We start from the raw sequence: 21,181 nt of genomic DNA, 5'->3' as shown, positions 1-21,181 counted from the left end.
TCGCTGCTCGTTATCAAGCATTTATGCTCGAGTACATCGAGTTAGGGCACATGGAGTTAGTTCCTCCTCAGTAAGTTCCGAACCCTTCGTATTACCTGCCCCATCATGCAGTTGTTAATCCAGACAATCTTGAAAAATTACGTGTCGTTTTCAACGCTTCTCAGAAGGCTAAAAATGGTCTTTCCTTGAATGATGTACTCCTGCCTGGACCGAAATTGCAGGCTAATATTTTAATCGTATTAACACTTTGGCGACGGTTCAAGTTTGTGTTTACAGCAGACGTGATCAAGATGTTTCGACAGATAGGGATTCATCCAGCTGATTCCGATTGGCAAAGAGTTCTGTGGAGGCAGGATGAATCGCAACCAATTCAAGATTATCGGTGTGTCACGGTGACCTACGGCACTGCTTCAGCCCCATATCTCTCGCTTCGGGTCATGAAGCAGCTTTCGCTCGATGGTGCCCATGAATATCCTGAGGCAACTGTCATCCTTCAACAGATGCTGTATGTTGATGACATTTTCGCCGGCGCAGACTCTGTGGACGATGCTCTTCGTAAGCGAGATCAGCTGGTGGCGTTACTCGGAACGGCTGGTATGGCACTCAGCAAGTGGGCGGCTAACGAGAATCAATTATTGTCAGGCTTACAATCCACTGCTTACAAGACGGAGGTAACGGTAAAAAACACCGAGGTAATCTCAACTTTGGGTCTTAAATGGTTGCCAGGCGAGGATACCTTTACTTTTTCAGTTCACACTGCATCTCAAGCTCTACAAGTCACTAAGCGTTCGATTTTATCTGAAATAGCCAGATTATTTGACCCACTTGGCTGGCTGGCACCTATAATTATTGTAGCTAAAGTTTTAATGCAAGACTTATGGCTTGATAACCTCGATTGGGACACGCCAGTGCCGGAATCTTTACAGGATAGGTGGCTGCAGTTCAGGGCTGAGCTTCCAAATATCTCTCTCATTCGGATTCCAAGGTGGCTTAACACAACTGAGAAGGAAGAGTGGCATCTCCATGGGTTTGCTGACGCATCGCAGAGAGCATACGCAGCTGCTCTTTACTCTGTCGTACCAGGTCGTCAGCCTATGCTTCTGTTAAAACCGCCAGTTAACATCCACGCCTGGTCGGACTCTAGGGTTGTCTTGGAATGGCTAAAGAGTCATCCATCAAAGTGGCAGACCTTCGTGGCCAACCGGACTAGCGAAATAAAAACTCGGTTGCCAACTGCGACTTGGAGGCACGTGAGGTCCGCCAATAATGCAGCAGACTGCGCGACTAGAGGCCTCACACCATCCGTACTCGCCGATTATCAGTTGTGGTGGCATGGACCAGCTTGGCTGCCACTGCCAGAGTCTGCTTGGCCGACTTCAGGCCCCTTTAAACCCCAGATAGATGAAGAGGTTCACGTTCTTGCAGCCACGGAAGTGAAAATCGACGATGACAGAACAACTTCTGGATGTAACTGCTTACCATCCCTTCAGCAGTTCTCAAATTTTAGCAAGATAATTCGTATTTTAGCTTACTGCTGTGCTTGGCGTTTTAAAGCCACTGCAAAAGCCCAAGACTCAAATCAAATCTTGTCTCAAAGAGACTGGGCCATGGCTCGTATCTACTGTTTCAGAGCCATTCAACTCCAACATTTCAAAGAAGAGCACGCTCAGTTACTCTCTGGGAAGCCGCTCTCCAAGCGAAGCCTGCTCGCACGTCTCAGCCCGTTTGTATGCAGTCAAGGTCTCATTCGGGTTGGAGGACGTTTACACCTCTCAGCACTTCCTTACAACGAGAAGCACCCTGTGATTCTACCTGGTGCGTGTATCTTCGTGAAACGCCTAGTAGAAGAGACCCATGAATTGACACTCCACGGCGGCACCCAACTCATGCTGTCGCACTTGTACCGATCCCTGTGGATAACAAGAGGATCTGCTGTGGCCACAGAAGTTTATCGACGCTGCGTACGATGTGCTCGTTTCAACGTTTCACGCCTGACCCAGCAGATGGGACCGTTGCCGATTACACGCACAACGCCTTCTCGTGCCTTCACGGTTACTGGGTTGGACTATACCGGTCCGTTTCCTGTGCTGTTCTCAAGAGGCAGAGGAGCAAAAACGACGAAGGGCTACATCGCTATATTTATTTGTCTTGTTACTCGAGCAGTACATATTGAAGTGGTGTCTGACCTTTCCACCGATTGTTTCATTGCAGCTTTTACTCGTTTCACAGCTCGTCGAGGTGTGTGCCACACCATTTATTCAGACAACGCCACCACGTTCACGAAAGCAGCGAAGGAGCTAAAAGCTCTGTTCAACTCGGCGTCGCCTTTCTTCGACTGCATTGCCTCTACACTGGCTAGTCGTGGCACCAAGTGGTCCTTTATCCCTCCACGAGCTCCTCACTTTGGTGGTCTGTGGGAGGCTGCCGTTCGGAGCTTTAAACATCATTTCCGTAGAGTGATTGGAGAGCTCAAGCTCACCTTCGAAGAGCTTACTACATTGGCCACTAAGATCGAGGCCTGCCTGAATTCTAGGCCACTCTGTCCACTCAGCACCGATGCCAACGAAGCAGTTGCACTGACGCCGTCGCACTTCCTAGTGGGCACCTCATTGCTCGCCCATCCCGAGCCCTATGATGATACCAAACAACCAGCATCCTTCAACAGTCGTTGGAGGTTGCTCAGCCTTCTGCGGGATTCATTCTGGGCCCGCTGGAGGAAAGAAGTGCTTCATCATCTACAACGTCGCAACAAATGGCTAAACCCAAGGCCTAATTTGCGGCAAGGTGACGTAGTACTGCTGACTGATGAACTCTCCCCCCGACCCAGTGGCGACTTGGTCTGGTGACTGAGACCCATCCAGGTGATGACGGACTCGTACGGGTTGTCACGGTGAAAACTGCGAATTCGTCATTCAAGCGCCCCATCGTGAAGTTGATTAAACTCCCTACCGAGCCGGAATTGGAGCAGCTCTATCAGCAACTAAAAGTCTAGTTGCCTAAAATGAACCGCTGTAAAATTTTGTTAAAGAAAATCCAAGAGTTCGGTAGCTTCGATAGGGTAGCTAAAAGTACATTTTTTTTTATTCATTCTAATTAATGTTAATTTAGTTTTGAAAATTTATGATTCAGTTTATTTTCTTTGAAACCAAGTGCCTGTTATTCAATTATACAGAATTTTGATATTGTTGTAAAACTACCTAAGAAGCGTTGGGAGTCTAGGGACAGTTTCTATTAGCTTATTAGGCTTTCCTATTCTTTAGTAGTGTATAATTGTTTTGTTGACGCAAGTGCGTCAAAGTGGGCGGAATGTTCACTTATAAGTGAATATTTGTAGGGGACTGACTGCTCGGTGCACGAACTGTATTACATTATACTAGAGACTGGCTGGTAAACGTGGAAGGGGCTCGCGCACACAAGTAAGGTAGTGTAAACTGCTCCGTCTGAGCTTGTGTTGGTGTGCTCGACCCCCGCCCCTATTAATTCCCAATCTTCGGGGCTCTCTGGCGATCGCTCCGCTGAGTTCGAGCCGGGTTAAGAGTCGGCTTTCGTGGGCCCTCGAGGAAGGTCGGAAAGCTCCCCCGTGGCAGCCAGGCTCTCGTAGTTCAGTTGAAAAGTCGGCCATCGAACACAGAACGAACAAAACTAGATCTTTCCACGCCAACAGCAGTTTGTCAACAGTTTCCGTTCCCCGCTGGATCAAGGAAGCTTGTTAATCAAACTCGTCACCGAGCAGTGAATTCTCTCTCCCACTAGAGTGACTTCAGTAAGATCTTTTAATTGTCCTCTTTGTTTGAGGTAGTATTTTGTTATTTGTTATTAAAAGCTTAGACTCCTCGAACAACGCTTTCAATCGTTGTTTCGTGGCAGCTAGCTGTTTATTAATCTCATTCGCATACGCGTCTCAAATTTCCTCGAGACATTCTCTTGGTGATTGTATGTTATATTTAGACTAATAAACAATTTTGGTTAGTTTAAATATTGTCGTTGATATTTAGTTTCAATCTCCTTTGCAAAAAACAAAGGGAAATTTATAATTTTCGAAGGAGAAACATTTCCTGATGTGAGTAGAAGATCCTCAAAGGATAAACAAAAAAAAAACTGGTGATTTCGATTTGTGACTTAGAAAGTTAGAGCCACGAGAAAAAGCCAGAGCAACTTTTCAAAGCTTTTCAATTGGTGATTCCTGATTTAATGCTTAGAGTCGAGAGGGTAATATAGGGTCATCAGTCACCGAGATTACAAGCCTTGCGACCAACAACTCCGCTCTAGACGTCTGCCAGTAAATAATTGACTTGGCTTATTAGTGGCCTGCTTTACATAGTATTTTAGCCGTTAACATAATCGTTTCCGAAAATTGTAGTAAAAATGTATCTGTTGGCTAGGTAGTTTAAACTTAGGTGGCCCTTTAAAGAACGAATGAGAATGATTTTTAAGAAGAAAACGTAAATACTCATAATGGGCCTGAAATGAAATAATGGTTGAAGTTCCAGTTATTCTTTATCATTGTTCTTGATGATAGAGAGCTGACTGCAGGTAGCATGACTCTTATTCTTGGAGTCTCTGTATACGGAGACCGTACTGGAGGAAGGTACGCCACTTACCAGAGAATATCTCGTCTTCAGTTCGTTTCAGTATGATATTTTTTTACTTTTTTTTACAATTACTACAGATATTTCTGATATAAAAGTAAACAAAAAGAATTATTATTATTTAAAATTAGATGTCTAAGCTTACCCTACGATTTTGTAGTAGTTGGAAAAACGTGGAGCTCTTGTACTATTTTCGATCATAGACACAAAAACATCGTAGCCAGTATATGGACATACACTTAAAGTTGCTCACCTTTTATTACAGTTTACCTTTTACATAAATATTCTAAACAAAAGTGTATAAAAACCGCAGTACTTTGTAGAAGAACAACATTTTACTAACCAGTTTTCTTGCTAAGGAGTGCAGTGTTTCAGAATTATAATTTTCTTAACATTGTGAAAAGTTAACCATCTATTTTCTTTAATGCTAAGTATAAAGTATGGGTTTTTAAAAGAAAAAAAAATGTTTTATAAAAAGTAAAATAATGTAAAAAGAAAAAAATGGAGGTTACACAACAATACTAAAAAAAAAGTGAAGAAAAATCATAGTGTAGAAAACATGCAAGCTGCTCTAAATGCCATCGGTCAAGAGCAGACTTTGCTCTATACTGCTATTAATTTTGGAATTCCAAAAAATACTTTATTTTTAATTAAATAAAATGAGTGCAATAGAGTCCTCAGTCTAAACTTATCGTAAAAGGAGAAAAAAAGCATTGAACAGTAAATTATTTTCTGGGCAGAAAATGGTTTTTCAGTCACTAAGTGGAGACTTCAAGATTGCGTACAAAAGTATGTTCTTTATGAAAAACCTTAAATTTTCTTAATGAACAAGCATTTCTAGCCCCATTGGTATATTGCGTTAATGACAATACATCCTAATTAAAGTAATAGGATTGCCCAATATTTTAAAAGCACCAGAGATGCTGTTATAGCACAAGATTTTTAAAGATAGTTTTAAAATGTTAAGCAACATGTCAAAATAGTTACTTATGTAAAAAGTGCCGGAAATCGTCCCACACGAGTTGCGTACAAGTATTTTCGCAATAATAGGTGTTTTCCGCACTGATATTAGTGTGGAAAATCAATTCTCCCACATACTAAACGGAAAAGCTTTTTGTCACACACCTTTTCCACAAACTGTGCGGAAAAACCTTTGCCACACACCTTTTCCGCACATTATGTGTAAAAATTGAGTGTCCACAATAATATCAGTGCAGTAAACACCTTTTTTCCGCACACTATTAAGAAAAAAATTTCGAAATACAATCATTAAAAAAGATGGAATCTTAAACCAAAACAAAAAGTTTATGGCCAGTGCTTGTAAGTTCTTTAAATTATAATGCGAGATATTTAATGTTATTTGCTCTTACGTCACTTAATTAGGTGTCCTGACCTAGCACGTGACGTTTTCACATATCTCTCTCTCTTTCTCTCTCTCATAACCATAATAAACGTGTGTGTGGGTTATCTCTTTGTGGCTCCGTCAACAAATAAGCAGCCTAAAGTGTCTCAGTACTTAATGAGTGTTAAAAAATATTATAAGATTATACAAATTTGTAACATGCTGGTAAATATCTTATGTATATATTAATCTCATTAAAGCCAGTGATAAAAGCCTCCAGCTGCGTGACTGATCCTTTCCTTTATAACAAATAAAAGTTAAATGTTGGACAGAATTCAAACAATTCATATGATTATACTTAATAAAAATAGTTTTTTTTGTGAATAATAAGATTTGGTACGAATATAATTATTAATAACCGACATTTTGTGTCAAACGTTCGATGTGAAAAAAAACCTTCATGTAAAAACGTAAACTTGTGAGTTTAAGCTCACTGCCTAAGTTTTTGACGTTTCCACTAATACCTTAGTGGCATAAATAAGTCTTTAAAAGATCAGTAGACTATTCACCAATTTTTTAGTGAAATTGTTTTCACTGGATCAAATAGTGAAATCCCCATTAAATGACATTAGGAGAGATAATGAAAATAATTAGATAAATTTTGTGTAGAGCCTGATTGAAGAATTTTAATTTCCAATAGGTACTGCTTAAAAACGTATATAATCATCATATTTAAGTAAAATGTACTCAAATTAGAAACTATTACATACGCAAAAATATCACAGGTTGTAACAAATTTAATTAGCACACACACGCACACGTGGGTGTTTACACAAAATATGTTTATATTTGTTAACATTCAACTAGTTGGGCATGTAAACTTTAAAATCCCTTGTCATAATATTTTTGTTTGAAATTTTAGAGGCATTGTGACTTACTTATAACACTTTTACAATAATTGTTTCGGAAAAATGCCAGATCCTTTTTCAACACATATCATAAAAAAAAATATATGTACGTGGCCAAGAGACCTAGATCCTCGTCGAAAATTATCATAGAAGTATAACAATGGTTAGTACATCATATTTTTTGGTATACGGATGAAAAGTCTTGGAACGTATGTGCAACCCCGAGATTCAAAATGTTGATTTGCGTTGCTGGGTGTTGTTGTTATTGATAAAAAAAAGTAGTTTAGTCAAGATCGTAGCATAGAACTGATAACTTCTGCTCACTACTGCTGATTGAGTTTGACTTTATCTCGAAAAGTAATGTGTTTCCATTGCTACTAGAAAGCATTACAATATGTGAGGGAATATTCATGGTGCATAATTTCCGAAATTTTTTTTTATTGTTGTTATATGCTTCGCTTAGAACAGCCACATGTGCTATTGTTATATTATAACTAAGATAAGTATATTATACATTGTATCTATGCATTATTTTTAATGCCACAGTTATAAAAAGGTCGTAATATATAATTATAAAGAGAAAACACCACTGGTACCAAACGTATCTGCCAAAACTGTAATATCATCTTTTAGTTCTAGCCAAGGCTCCCAGATTTTTGGGAGCTCGCCGCATGCACAGTGCGCTATCACCCTCTCTCCATAGAGCAGGCTAGAGCAGAAGAGCCTCCTACCAGCGCTCCCAAAAGTGGCAGGCAAACCAGCGCGAAATTCAAATACAAGAAAAAATATACAAAATCAGTAATGAATAATTTTCCAATCAGTATGCTTAAAAATAACATCTAATTTAAACTAACGTATTAATAATAGAAAAGTAATTTTAAAATTATTATTTTAGCGAGAATCATTGATTTGCTGTGAAGTCTTTTAATCCTAAATTTTTCAGTATTATAGTCGATTTAGTGCCTTTAAAGTACCAGTGCGTATATGAAATGGTAATTAATAAAACTGTAAGCAATGAATTTGCATAACTATTGAGTTAACAACTACTTTAGCATGGTAAAAAGTCTAAACGCATCGTAGTATACCTATATACGTGCATCTATGAAATTCTGTTTGCATTGGTGCTGAAAGGTTGGCAGCACTTCGATAGCTAGCAGACCGATAAAATGCGTCATGTAGATATACATCCTGCACTGTCAAACAGCCTTAATGTTAACACAAACATACTTAGTTTAGTTTTATTAACAGCCATTTTCCCGGCCAAACCGATTAACTGACGCTTGTCCCGGCCCAATCGAATAAGTGAAATAAAAAAATTAATGATTTTAAGGTGCAGAGATCATGAAAGAATATTGTGTTTTATAATTTTTACTCTTTTAGAAGAGATATAATGTAAATATGTGGCTGTTACAAATAATCAATCCAAGTTCTCGCATAGTATGCATACTGCAAGGGGGCACTTCTATCACCTAGAATTTATAATATACGCTTTACATTTATATTTATTTTCTTGTAATAAAAAGTCCGTGCAATAGACAATTTAAGGGTACACATTTTTTTTTATGTATACATATATCTTATTTATAAAAAATTCCTATTTGAAACACGAGAATTCAAATTTGAACGCCGCGCGCGTGGAATGTGTGTCTAGTACGTTAAGAAAACGCTAGAGCGTGTTCACCCAAAGAAAGGAAAAATCGCTACTTAAAAGGAAACAACGTTAGCATAAAATGCACCAGCGCGCAATGTAAAAGCAATCCTCTTTTAGTGAACCTGGGACGCGGAAATCCACGGTCACCCAGACCTGGAACTCTCTCGTGCACCGATACATTACCGCGTCAAGCACAAGGTGAGAGAAGGAGACTGAGTACGAAGGCCAAGAGCTAAAAAGTAAGTTTGCACATCACCTATAGGTTACACTCCCAGTAACCGGTTCCTACTTGGACTTTCAGTACTCGACCGCTTTAAGCGTGGAGACGACGCATCCCCAAGTAGTCAAGGTACTAGGGTGAGCGATCACGTTCTTAGGCGAAGTTCCTGGGTCAACGACTTGAGCAGTGCTCAAGACACCCAAGGGCCCTGAGAACGACCTAACCCTACGTGACTTGGTAGGATAGGCAGTTACCTAACATTAATTTTCCATGGTCGTACTAAAAATTCGTGCTAGTCTAACCTAACGTGTCTAAGCGGAGATATTAAGGAGAGAAAATTCAAATTGTCGTTTATGTAAAATTGTCTATTAAACAAAGGTGGATAAATTTTAAGTAAATTCTCAATCATTGAGTATATTATATATTTTCTTTTTTTATTATTAACGTAAATAATCGCGATTACTCAAATGTAATTAATACATGTAGAAATTAAAGATACAATCTTGTTAGAATCATATGATTGAATAAATATAAGATAATTAAAAATAAATTGATTGTACTCATTTAAGCAAACCTTCCCCTCTACGTATGATTGCGAGTTCTTTTTTTATAGTTTATTATAAAAACTAAACTAATAGCTGTTAAGATATTTATGAAATTGTTGATATGAACTGAGAATATTGTCTGTACCCAAAAAAGGGCAGGAATTAATTAAAAAAGATATTAGATTTAGAAAGATATTGAATAAGTTAAAAAAGACATTAAATTAATTAACTTAAGGGAATATTTAGGAAGCAATGATAAATCAATAAAGTAAACATCAAAAAACAATTGCTGTACATTGTGCAGGAATTAATTGATTATTTAACAGATTAATTTTGAAACTTCATAACAATTATCTTAAATATTTTATATAATCGGCAATCTGAGCAATTTCGCTCTTTTACACAGGGCAACGAACCCGCCCTCTGACATATAAACACTAACATTGTTTCTGTGTTGGTTCCTAATCTTAGAGTTTCCTCGGTACAGATAATATTCTTCGCTGATTGTTACCCCCACCAATTAACCGGGGTTATACTTAAAGAAAGTGAAGTCGTAATACGTACGGTATATGCGACTCGCGTCACACTTGGAATGTTGTAAGAGAGAAAAACTAGTGGTGAGACGTCAAATGCATTATTGGACTTTAATAGCCTCGCCAATATCGCAATAGCTACATATTTATAAAATTTTAATACAGTGGTAAAAAATATGGGCGCTAATGTCAGAGCCATCCCGTAGAAAAACCTAATCATCTCGCAGGGGCCAAAATTCGTCACCTACAGTGAATTTACTTTGGTGATTGGTGCTCCAGATTAGTTAAAATCCCTGCAATTTTTTTCCAAGCCTTGTTACCGATGAAACTAATCCGATTCAAATTTGTCAATGTTATTTTAATCGAGAGAAAAAACGAATTGTGTTACTTTTCGTCGAAGCCATCGGTTTGTTGATAGGACTATACGAAGTACTACAGTGCTATGTTTGAATAATCAAAATCGACTACTCGATAACAACTAATTAGTAAACAGGCATGGCAGTTAAATACGTATTTTTGTTGGAAATTCACAAATTTGATTAATCGACTAAGTCCTATGTTTCTGGCCTAAACGATTAACTCTAACAGCGACTCGTAGCAAGGAAGTTGATTGCATTTTTCGATCACGCATGTAAAATTACAAAGTCTTGTCTTAGTACCTAACGTTAAGCACAGCAAGAAACGTGGTTTCTGCGCTGTCGAAAAGCCGTTTTTCTTGAAAATCACAAAAGTGGGAGTTAATCGGTTTGTCCGGGAAGCCACAGATATAAAATCTAAGTCACAAATTATTAGCTATAAAAATTATCTACATTTACACCTATAATTATATCTTCAACCACTTACAATGCAGCTACAAAAGTGTTTACAAAATAACTATACAAATCAATACAATTAAAGATTCTTACAGCTGTACGTTTTGTGCAAATTTCAAAGAAGAAAAGTTGTTCACAATATGATTTTTTAAAAGTATATTATACATAACTGTTGTTATCACGCGTAAAATAACCTGAGGATCTTAAGTATTTTTAAGAAATCAGTTACAAAGAAATTTAAGCTTGACATTTTTTAAAAAATTGTTAAAAAATTATCAAATTCAAGTATTATTTTACGGATGAACACATCGCAGTTATGTCTGATACACCTTCAAGAAAATCAGATTTAAAAAACACTTGTTTCCATTCACACTTTGCAAAAAATTTACAGCTATAAACATTTCCATTTACAACTACATTTATAGCAATTTTTTAATACATTTCTATAGCTTCATTACAAGTGGTTACGTAGCTATAATTATATGTATTAGATTTGTTCGATTAAGGTGTTCGGAGCGCTCCGAGAAACCCCATAACCATTGAGGTTTATATCTATATCTACAGTCTTGGCCATATATACAGATGTACACCTTAATGGCTCTGGGTTGCTTGGAGTGCTCTGAACACCTTAATTGACCAAATCTATTAATACACGTACTTTTTATAGCAAATAATTATGGACTGAGATGTGGCAGATATGTATACATTACACAAGTATAAAAATCAGATGATAATCATGTAAAAATCAAGTAGATATCAGGTGAATATCATGCCAAAAAGTAAGGTGATTATCATCTGACGTACAGCAACCAGGCATTATGATCGTGATTGAAACTACGAACCCAATAGAGCCGCAGTTGCTCCTATATAGTTGTTACTAAAATAAAAATATATTTAGAGGATAGTAATTTGTTTTTTATTGTAGTATTCAATATCAAAAATCGACAAGATTATTTTTTGTTGCATACATGTATTTTGTAAATTAATCTAAAAATTTATATAACATATATTTACTGATGTTCTAGTAGTTAACGTAGTCACATTTTTTTCTTTTAAATATTAAAAACAATACATAACTAGTTTGTCGTACATTAATCTTGATTTTATAGAACTTCATTGTTCACATACGTTTTGGCTAGTTTTTCTATCAGCTCAGCAATAGCCCTTCTTTTTTTTTATGGTATCTCCATCAAACCACTGACTTAAATTTTCAAAAGGTAAAGAGCAGTTGCTTATCGGAAACTATGAAAAAAGAATACAATTAATAAGCACGTCCAACAGCATTATCTAACAACAAGATCGCTCACCTTAAAAAATTCTTCAACGTACTGCAGAACGTACAGACCGCAATCTGTTCAATTGGACTGTTGTGGTACTGTTGGTATGACAACATGATACTGAGATACTTCATAATCATCACTTCCGACTTTTGCTACATATTTATACCTCAAGTAATCTTCTATTATTGACACTGCATTGGATTTTTCGGTTGAACTAATGGAGTCGAAAACAAGTATAATTGGCCTAGAAAAACAATACTAATGTATTTATCCACTTAATGTTATGTAGTTTCTATAATTTTAAATTCGGTTCTCTTAATGATCCTTTGGGCCCAGGCATACCCACATTTTTTTTTCTTTTTTTAACTTTCTGTTTACAGCTACTTTTCCTAGTTGGTTTGTCTTATTTTTGTTCGAAACCCCCATAAAATTTGGTATGCCAAATCATTGTAGATAATTAAAGATATGTTACTTGCCATTAAAATTTGTAACATATTAATCCCACGTAACAGTTGCATTTGATAAACTAATATTAGGAGACTACATAGATAGAACATTAAAATACGTTAGAATATCATAGCGTTTATTTTAATTTATCCTTTCTTTAACAGAATCCTCTTTTTTTCAAAAAATATTTGCACATGACTCAAGCCTTTTATTCGTTGTTGTTGTTGTTGCTGTTGTTGTTATTTATTTAGTAGTTGGGTACCTATTTGACTCCGTTATGCCACATTTCATGTTTGTTTTTGAGTATTTAATTTTGTGACCGTTTTCATTACTGGTTAACAATGGCACGGTCCTACACCAATCAACTAGGAGCTCACAACAAAAAGGGACATTATAAGAAAAAACCCCACAAAGGTACCGCAAGTGGACGGAGCGGGGAATCGAACCCCAGCTCTCCAGGTGGAAAGTAAGCGCTCTACCACTGAGCCAATTCGAGCTCCCTTTTATTCGTATGCTTAGGCTGATTTTGAATAAAAATTACGATTAATTAAACGAACGTTGAGTACGATTAATAAACTGAGATTTAATCATTTTATTTGGAATTAATAATTCTTAAATATATGTATAAATAAAAGTTGTTGGTTGGCGCACGAATCCCTTAGTTATTTTAGAAATGCAAAACATGAGACCACTGTCTAAACTGTTTATTACGTCTTATAAAATCTATTTTTTATTTTAGTGACGATTTATCACAAAAACTAAAAAACATAGTTAATGTGTATACCTCGTATACACATGATTTTTAATTATTTTATGAGTAAAGATGATAGCGTTTTTCATAAGAAAAAATGTTTAAATAAAATTGAATTAATTTTACACTCGTAGAAGGACAGTAACATCTTGATAAAAGAAAGAGCCAATTTAAAATTTCATGTAAAAGTAGCCATCTAAAATTTGCGTTGATGAAAACGCAAACTAAGATTTGGATAGAAGAAAGCATTAAGCCACTTTATTTTTACAAAGAGCTAACTCCAATTTGGATACAAAATACCACTAAATTATAGACATTTTTGTAGTAACAATACCATGCAATCTTTAAATATAATAAATTTTTCTTTTATTGTGTTTGGAAATTGCATTCCAGCACTATCATTACAATCTGACATTTGGGTGTTTACTACGCCCTCAGTAGAAAAAACAGTGTTCGCCACCTTAAGCGCCATCCAACCGAGGCTACCATCAGGCTACCATACGGTTAGGGTGCGTTTAGATGGAGTCTGGGAGTCTATCAAACTGGCATTGAAGCTCATAAGTGTGAGAGAGAGGTTAGATGTCGTCACGTGATGCACCTCTTTCTCACTCTTATGGACTTAATGCTAGTTTGGCAGACTCCCAAACTCCATCTAAACGCACCCTACGTAGCCACGAAATAGTCCCAGTGGTTATGGCGTTTCTGTGACCAAAACTACTATTTCTCCATGTGAGCGCTTTTTTTTTGCAAATATGAGTTAGGACTTTTTCAAACTATTATTTACCTGAGCTATCGGTATATACACAAAATTATTCAATTTCTATTGACGCATGTGGTCAATTCTACGAAAACTGGCATATTGCAAGAGCTGGAATAAACAAACAAAATTAAAATGGATTTTTAATTATTTAAATACTTTTTCCGTATTGTCCATGACCAAAATAAGCTAAATTTTTTTTAACCTTGTCAGTTGTGGACGAGAAAAATTTTTACGATAACTTTTTTATTTTATTTAAGAAAAATAGAAGCGTTACGGGCTTTTATAACGGTGCCCTTCATAAAATTTGACTTCGTTTCTACATTTATATCATGTACTTACCGTTAACATTTGTACAAGTTACTATCCGAGTCGATAATCTAACATAAAACGAAGATACCAAGCAATACGGGATAGTGTTACGGGCTTGCTTTTAGCAAAAAAAAAGAATTACGGGTTCTTACGAATGTGTCATAAAATTGGGATTGTGACGCATTAAACTGAAAATAACCTTCGCCATTGTACTCATAACCTGTGCAAAGCAGCTGTATTTTAACCCGTGCTCTTCCAAGTCGATAATCTACAATTTTTCAAGGATACATGAGATGTTTTAGCGATACGGGCTCTTTATTTTTATTTTGGGGAGGCTGAATGTACAGATTCGCGAGCTCATAGTACTGGCTAAACACCATCCAAGTCTTAGATACAATTTTTTTAGATCTCCAAAATGCATGAAAATGTTGTTCACGTTAATAATTTTGAGATAACATGTCACAGAAAAATTTTGAAGTCTGCATTTTGATTCCAGGCAGAAAACATCCCTTGATTCTTTAAAAACAATTTCAGATTGATATCTCTTTGCACTACGTTGTATGTACAAGGACATGAAATAAGCCAATTTGGTAGAATGATCCATATGGAACACTTTTTTTACTATACCTCTTTTGTTCGGTTTTGCAATTCATGCGGTCTCCATGTTGAGTTTCTTTCATTAAATACGGAAAACATATTATAACAATGTACCAATGAAACCTTAAAAATGATATATACATTAATTGCATTTTAATGTTGTAAATGTGTAATGACTGTTAATTTGGTAAAATTATTACATCTCATTAATTGGAATGATAATAAAATCTTTCTCAAATATATTAACATTTTCGGTCCACTTTTTAACACCTTCGTGCCTACGTTTTGATTTATTGATGTCACAGCCGTAAGACTTAAGAGGACTCTTAAGCTTTGTATAAAAGTGTGTGCTAAACACATGCATTCGATTCTTATCATTAAGTGGCACCACCTCCCGCATCAGTTAATATAGGTAAAAATCAATTATTATGTCGTTTAAAAATCTATCATCCAAGAAGCGCTTAAAGTCCTCTTTGCCGATTAATATACCACCCTTGGTTGGAGCTGGCGGATAAACCAATTTACTACGACATTAAACATAAGCTTTATATATAAATCTATACACTTTAATCACAATTTACATGACTGATTCTGTAGGTTGTATCTTGACCTGAATCAAAGAAGAAGATCATAAAATAAACCTCAATCAATATTATAATTACAAGTCTATTTCATTAACAAATCTGCTAGGACACGTTGAGTTATGTTACAATAAAGATCAATATCGAAAAACTTGATTTTATTAACCACACAATTCTTCTTCCGTATCAAACACGATTATCAATGATGAAATCCAGCTTTCACATTGTGGATGTGCTGCTTACTATTAGGCTACCGCAACCCCACAAGCAGTAACATTTATTAATAATATCATACGTGAATGAGGACGACAGTGCTGATCCTGTACTCTTCGATTCCGTATTGATGTTTTCAAACTCGTCAGCATCTACTTGCACATACTGTAAAGAAATGTAATGTACAGTTAAAAAATTTGTTGTATTTCAATTGTTATTTAGTGTTTTTACTTAATTTTAGCTTCATTCTAAAATATGGTTTATAGTTTGATACTTTCTACAATTAGCTTATTTATTCTTAAGTAGATATTTATATGAAACATAAATAATGTATTAATTTCGATTTTTTTGGAGAATTGTATTTTCTACCTAGCAGTTTTCGTATTCACTTTGCAAGTTATTTTTGACTTATGGTTTGTAAAATTATTCAACTTGCAAAGGAGACAATAACAGATAAAATTGAAAGGGTTGCGTATTTCAATGTTTTCAGTATTAGATATTTTTTAATTTTGCTGAATTTTCCTCAGGGGTTGATTCGCAAACGGCAAAAACTATTCAAAATTAACTTATTTACTAATTACAGTAATTTAATGAACTCATCCAAACGGAATATGAATTCACTATGAATTTATAAACTCAAAAACTTATCTTCTAACAGTAGATAGTCCTAATAGAAGTATTAGAGAATTCTTTAAGTTTTAATAAATTAAGTTATATGAATATAACTAAACATTTGGACAAAAAATGCAGCCACCGAATCTCGACCACAGTACTATATTTGAACAAGAAAAGACTACAAACATGGGTATGAATAATTTTTTCCGGTTCATCACTGATTAAGCTCGGTCTATTACGCTCTCATATTTGGGAGAACACCTCTCCCAAATGATACCGTGATTGTCCCAACTGTGAGGAAAGTAGCTATATCATGACCATGGAGCCATACTAAACCAATTTTTTGGATGGCATCATTGCTGTGAAGTGTTCTTAAGAGCGTGATTACATTATTCAGTACATTGTAAGTACAACAGACAAAAATTATTTTGTAATTGATCGTTCTACAATTTTAAGCCAGTAGGAGAGAACACTAGAACTACGGAAAAAAAATTACAGCCCTCAATACTACTATAAATAAAGTTATAAATTTTTCACAATAAAAGCGGTAACCATCGTTTTTGCTATTGGCAAGGCAATTTATTGGCCGATTGAGCTACACAAGAGATCATTATTTAAAATACATGATTATTTTATGGAAATCGCGGCAAGTTCGAGGAGTAGCATGAGAAAACTCGACCGTGCGATCCAGGCAAATGTTCGCCATTGAGATATAAGCATAGAGTGAACAAGGGGTACTGCTTTATGTAAGTGGAAATGATAGAGCCAACAAGAGAGATCACTGCCTAATGGTACCCTCTGTCTTTGTCTCACCCAACTCTGATTGGCTGTCGTCTACTGGACGTCTGAATTTTCACTCCGCTCTTGCAGACAATAAAGGTATAGGTATTTGAAAACTAATCACAGTGGTTGGCTAGAAAGAGACAGAGGGAACTATCGGGCAGCAATCTCTCTTGTTGGCTCTATCGTGACATCAGGCCTCTTGTTCACTCTATGCTTATATCTCTATAATGTTCGCAAAGTCGAACGGGACTAAAGCCCCGATTCAAGTTCCACGCCGAGGCAAACCTCGACACTGGAGGACGAAACATCGCCAGGTGCATCGAGAGTCATACCAGCTATACTTGACAAGCGACCACGTGACAACACCCACTGATCAGATCTGCCATTTAACTACTAGTAGCGATCAGTGTTCAGCTGTGCCATCACTAGCACACACTTTACATGATTATTTTATGTATACTTGCATTTCTGTATCTATATCTATTGTGTTCTACTAACTTGTCGCAATTTATTGGTAGTACAGTTAGACCTGTAAAATTAGACTATTTTAACAGGAATTCGCAAATAATACGGTTCAGTTAACCATGCGTAAAAAAAGTGCATTCCGTAGTAAGGGAAGTACCTCTGCGATTCCTTCAAAAATAAATAAACAGAACGTTCTTTCAACATCACTTTTCTCTTAAAAAATCGTAAAATTCCTTGTTGTTTTGAAATAAAAACAAGACAGAAGTATAATACTTTTTTTTTAAATGTGTCTGTTTCGTAGCCCATTCAAAACCAGTTAATTTAAGCCTCAGTTAAATAAAATTTATCCATTGGTCATTTAAATAATCACCGACAATCATAAAAATTATCAAAAATTAAAAATTATTTTTTAATGTAAAAAAAATAATGCTTAGCTCTTGAAACTTCAATGAAATATGGGTCTTTATACCTTTAACTTAAAAAATAAAATTTCGTCAGAAAATGTTTAGTGATTTTTGAGAAATTCTATTTATTTATTAAAAAGGTCCCTAATGTTTGATACAAAAGAAGCCTTTTTCCGTTATCAAAAACAATTCAACCAGGGCTCATTTTTTTCGTCTCAATATCAATTTTTTTAATTCGTTGTGGGCATATCGATTTTCAATAATTTTGGTTGTCAAAATGGCATTAACAACAGTGCTACTTTTCGAAGCAGCGTTTTTTGTAAATAACTTTACAACAAAGAAATGTATCTGCATAAATCTTCCATATTCGAGTTGCTGCTATTTTTCTACAAATTTAAAGAGACATTGTTGCTCTAACTCATTTAGGAGCCAAGATAATTTTTTTAATTGTTTAATTCGTCAAATATTTATTTATAAACATCTATAGCCCAAATTAAAACTGGTTGTTCATAAGATCTTATATTTTTTAAATTCATTAAGTCCTAGTTCAAATCATCAATTCTTGATGTCGAATTATAAATGTTTATGACTAAATATTTGACGAATTAAACAATTAAAAATATTATCTCGGCTCCTACATGAGTAAGAGCAATAATTTTTCTTTAAATTTATAGAAAAATAGCAGCAACTCGAATATAAAAGATTTATGCAGATACGTTTCTTTGTTGTAAAGTTATTTACAAAAAACGCTGCTTTGAAAAGTAGCACTGTTGTTAACGCCATTTTGACGACCAAAATTGTTGAAAATCGAAATGCCCACAACGGATTCGAAAAATTGACATTGAGACGAAAAAAATGAGCCCTGATTGAATTGTAAGTTAAAGGTATTGAGACACATATTTTATCAAACTTTCAAGAGTTTAGCATTATTTGTTTAAAATTAGGAAATAATCTAAATTTTTGATAATTTTGATGATTGTCGGTGATAATTTAAATGACCAATGGATGAATTTTACTTAACTGGGGCTTAAATTAACTGGTTTTGAATGGGCTACAAAACACACTTGAAAAAAAAGTATTCTACTTCTGTTTTGTTTTTATTTTAAAACAACCAGAAATTTCACGATTTTTTACCAGAAAAGTGATGTTGAAACAATTTTCTGTTTATTTATTTTTGGAGGAATCGCAGAAGTCCATTCCATACTACTAAATGCACCTTTTTTTACCTATGGTTAACTGAAACGAATTATTTACGCCATTTTCTCTAATTCTACAGGCATATGTAGTCACAATATATATACTAATAAAAATGTTATTAATTATTAGAAGGAATCGTATCAGCTCTTATAAAAAATTATCACAAGGACAAATTCAGTAATACGTAGATTAAGAGTGTACAATATTCAATTTTGATGAATTTCTCATATCTTTTGAAAATTATTGGAGAAAGACTGATCGGCTTGGCTGCCAAATAATATTGCATTAGTAAGATACTTTCAAAAATATTTTTTATTACATGTAGTTTAACAATTTTGTTAATTTCGTATGCAAAACTGTATATGTATGCATAATATGGGTATGCACGATACTGTTTTTTAGTTCCTAACAAAACTTTCTTTGCCGTTTTATTACAAAATTTTATTTTTGTATTGAAATATAGTACGTGGTTTGACAAATTTAACAAAATTGTTATTGTAAATATCTACAATTATATATGTTCATAGCTACAATTACCTATAACTGTAGATAATTACAGCTATAAATATATGAACAGCTAAAAATTTTTAGCGAGTACTATTTGTACAAAATAATCAGTATACAGTATCTTTAATGGGTATGGGTATGAGCGAAAGATTATAACAACCTCGTAAGCCTGTATACAGTTAATAATTTCGTGTAATTTGCTGAATTACAAAAATAAAGTCAAAATTACATAAATTTTGTGCATCTTCTTACTTAAAATAAAATTAATAAATACACAAAATTAATGTATAGTTATAGTTACCTAACGGCGAAAATCCATAAGATTTATATATTTTTAACAAGACATTTATGTCGAATGTAACTTACAGAAACCGTGTGTAGCCTGCTCAATTTTTAACAGAATTTTTCTGTTTGACATTGAACAGATTTTTAACAGTGTAGTACTGCAGTACTGTATAAAACGAGCATCTACACAGCGTCTAAATACTTGCACCCTCAAAATTAAAAACAAAAACCATAATTCTTTATGATCCATTAAAACTTTTTTTTTTAATATTTATTCACAGCTTTTTGGTGGACTAGGCCATACAAAATTTCGTTTTTTTTTTAATGAGTCATGTATATGGCAGCTTCATCCAGTGATGGCGTGGGTAGAATATAGCAGGTTTTGTGAAATGATCCAAATAATTAAAAAATTAAAAGGGTATTTACAGTCTTCCATGAAGCAAAAACTTTATTAAAGAAATGAACAAAATACTACTTTGATTACTTACGGTTTTTAAATCTGCTGAAATTATGCAATTTTCTTTGTTGTGTTACGAATGATAGGTCCATTCATACGATGAAAAGGCTTCGCCCGAACATTGTGCGTGTAATCGACTATGTATTGAATATCACTATAACGTAATGATGAAACACGTGGTTTGTATGGGGGCACATCAATAATCTAAAATTGTAAATTATCCATTTAATTCAATACAATAAAGAATATTTTTTTCTCATAAAAAAATCTGAGTCAATGATCTACTCTTAACTTATAAAATAATACTCTACAATTCCTATACACCTGACAGTAGCTGCTGAACCTATGGCCGCTGAACTACATGAAGGGGACAACAAAAAACTTTGAGAAAAAAGTTTTTAATATTATATCATTAACATAAAAAAAGGGCCTTATTAATACAACTGTAACTTATCGAAAAAAGAAATAATCAATCTGAATAAACAACGATAAATAGCAAAATCGTACGATTTTTATCCGTAAAAAGGACATACCTTTGCCTCACATTATAAATAAAAAAAGACTGACAAGGCTCATTCTAATTGTCATAAGTCATTTGGCACACAGTTTTAGTTTACGTTTCTAAATAACTTGTAACAATATATAATTATAAAGAAGCAACGAAAAATTGTGAATTCCTACGATTTTTATCCGTAAAATCATTGGATTCTCATTTAAAACGTATCATGAAGGTAAATACCGAAGCTTATTATACCACTTTGTTACAGAAGATCTCTTGAGCAAGTACTTTGTCTCAGAAAACATATAATTAATGATTTGTTACGAAACAATTTATCTCCTAGCCGAAAAAGTTCGGTGTCAGCTGGTGGGTGCACAGCGATTGGAGGGAGCAAAATTGTAGCGCTAAGCTTTGTTAGATCTCTCAATCAT

The 21,181-nt window shown here is 35.0% G+C and overlaps 1 protein-coding gene across 1 annotated transcript; it reads left to right on the top strand.

Moving 5' to 3' along the window:
- Positions 1-290: 290 nt before the first annotated feature.
- LOC149374044 (uncharacterized) lies at positions 291-2,846 on the top strand. Its single transcript, XM_089594955.1, has one exon. The coding sequence runs from the start codon at positions 291-293 to the stop codon at positions 2,844-2,846; it is 2,556 nt and encodes an 851-aa protein (XP_089451081.1).
- Positions 2,847-21,181: the final 18,335 nt, after the last annotated feature.

Source organism: Copidosoma floridanum, unplaced genomic scaffold (assembly GCF_036245765.1).
Source record: "Copidosoma floridanum isolate Cflo_tuat_1 unplaced genomic scaffold, Cflo_Japanese_pri ptg000022l, whole genome shotgun sequence".
In the NCBI taxonomy this organism is placed as follows: domain Eukaryota; kingdom Metazoa; phylum Arthropoda; class Insecta; order Hymenoptera; family Encyrtidae; genus Copidosoma; species Copidosoma floridanum.
This window is presented reverse-complemented; position numbering and strand designations above follow the sequence as displayed.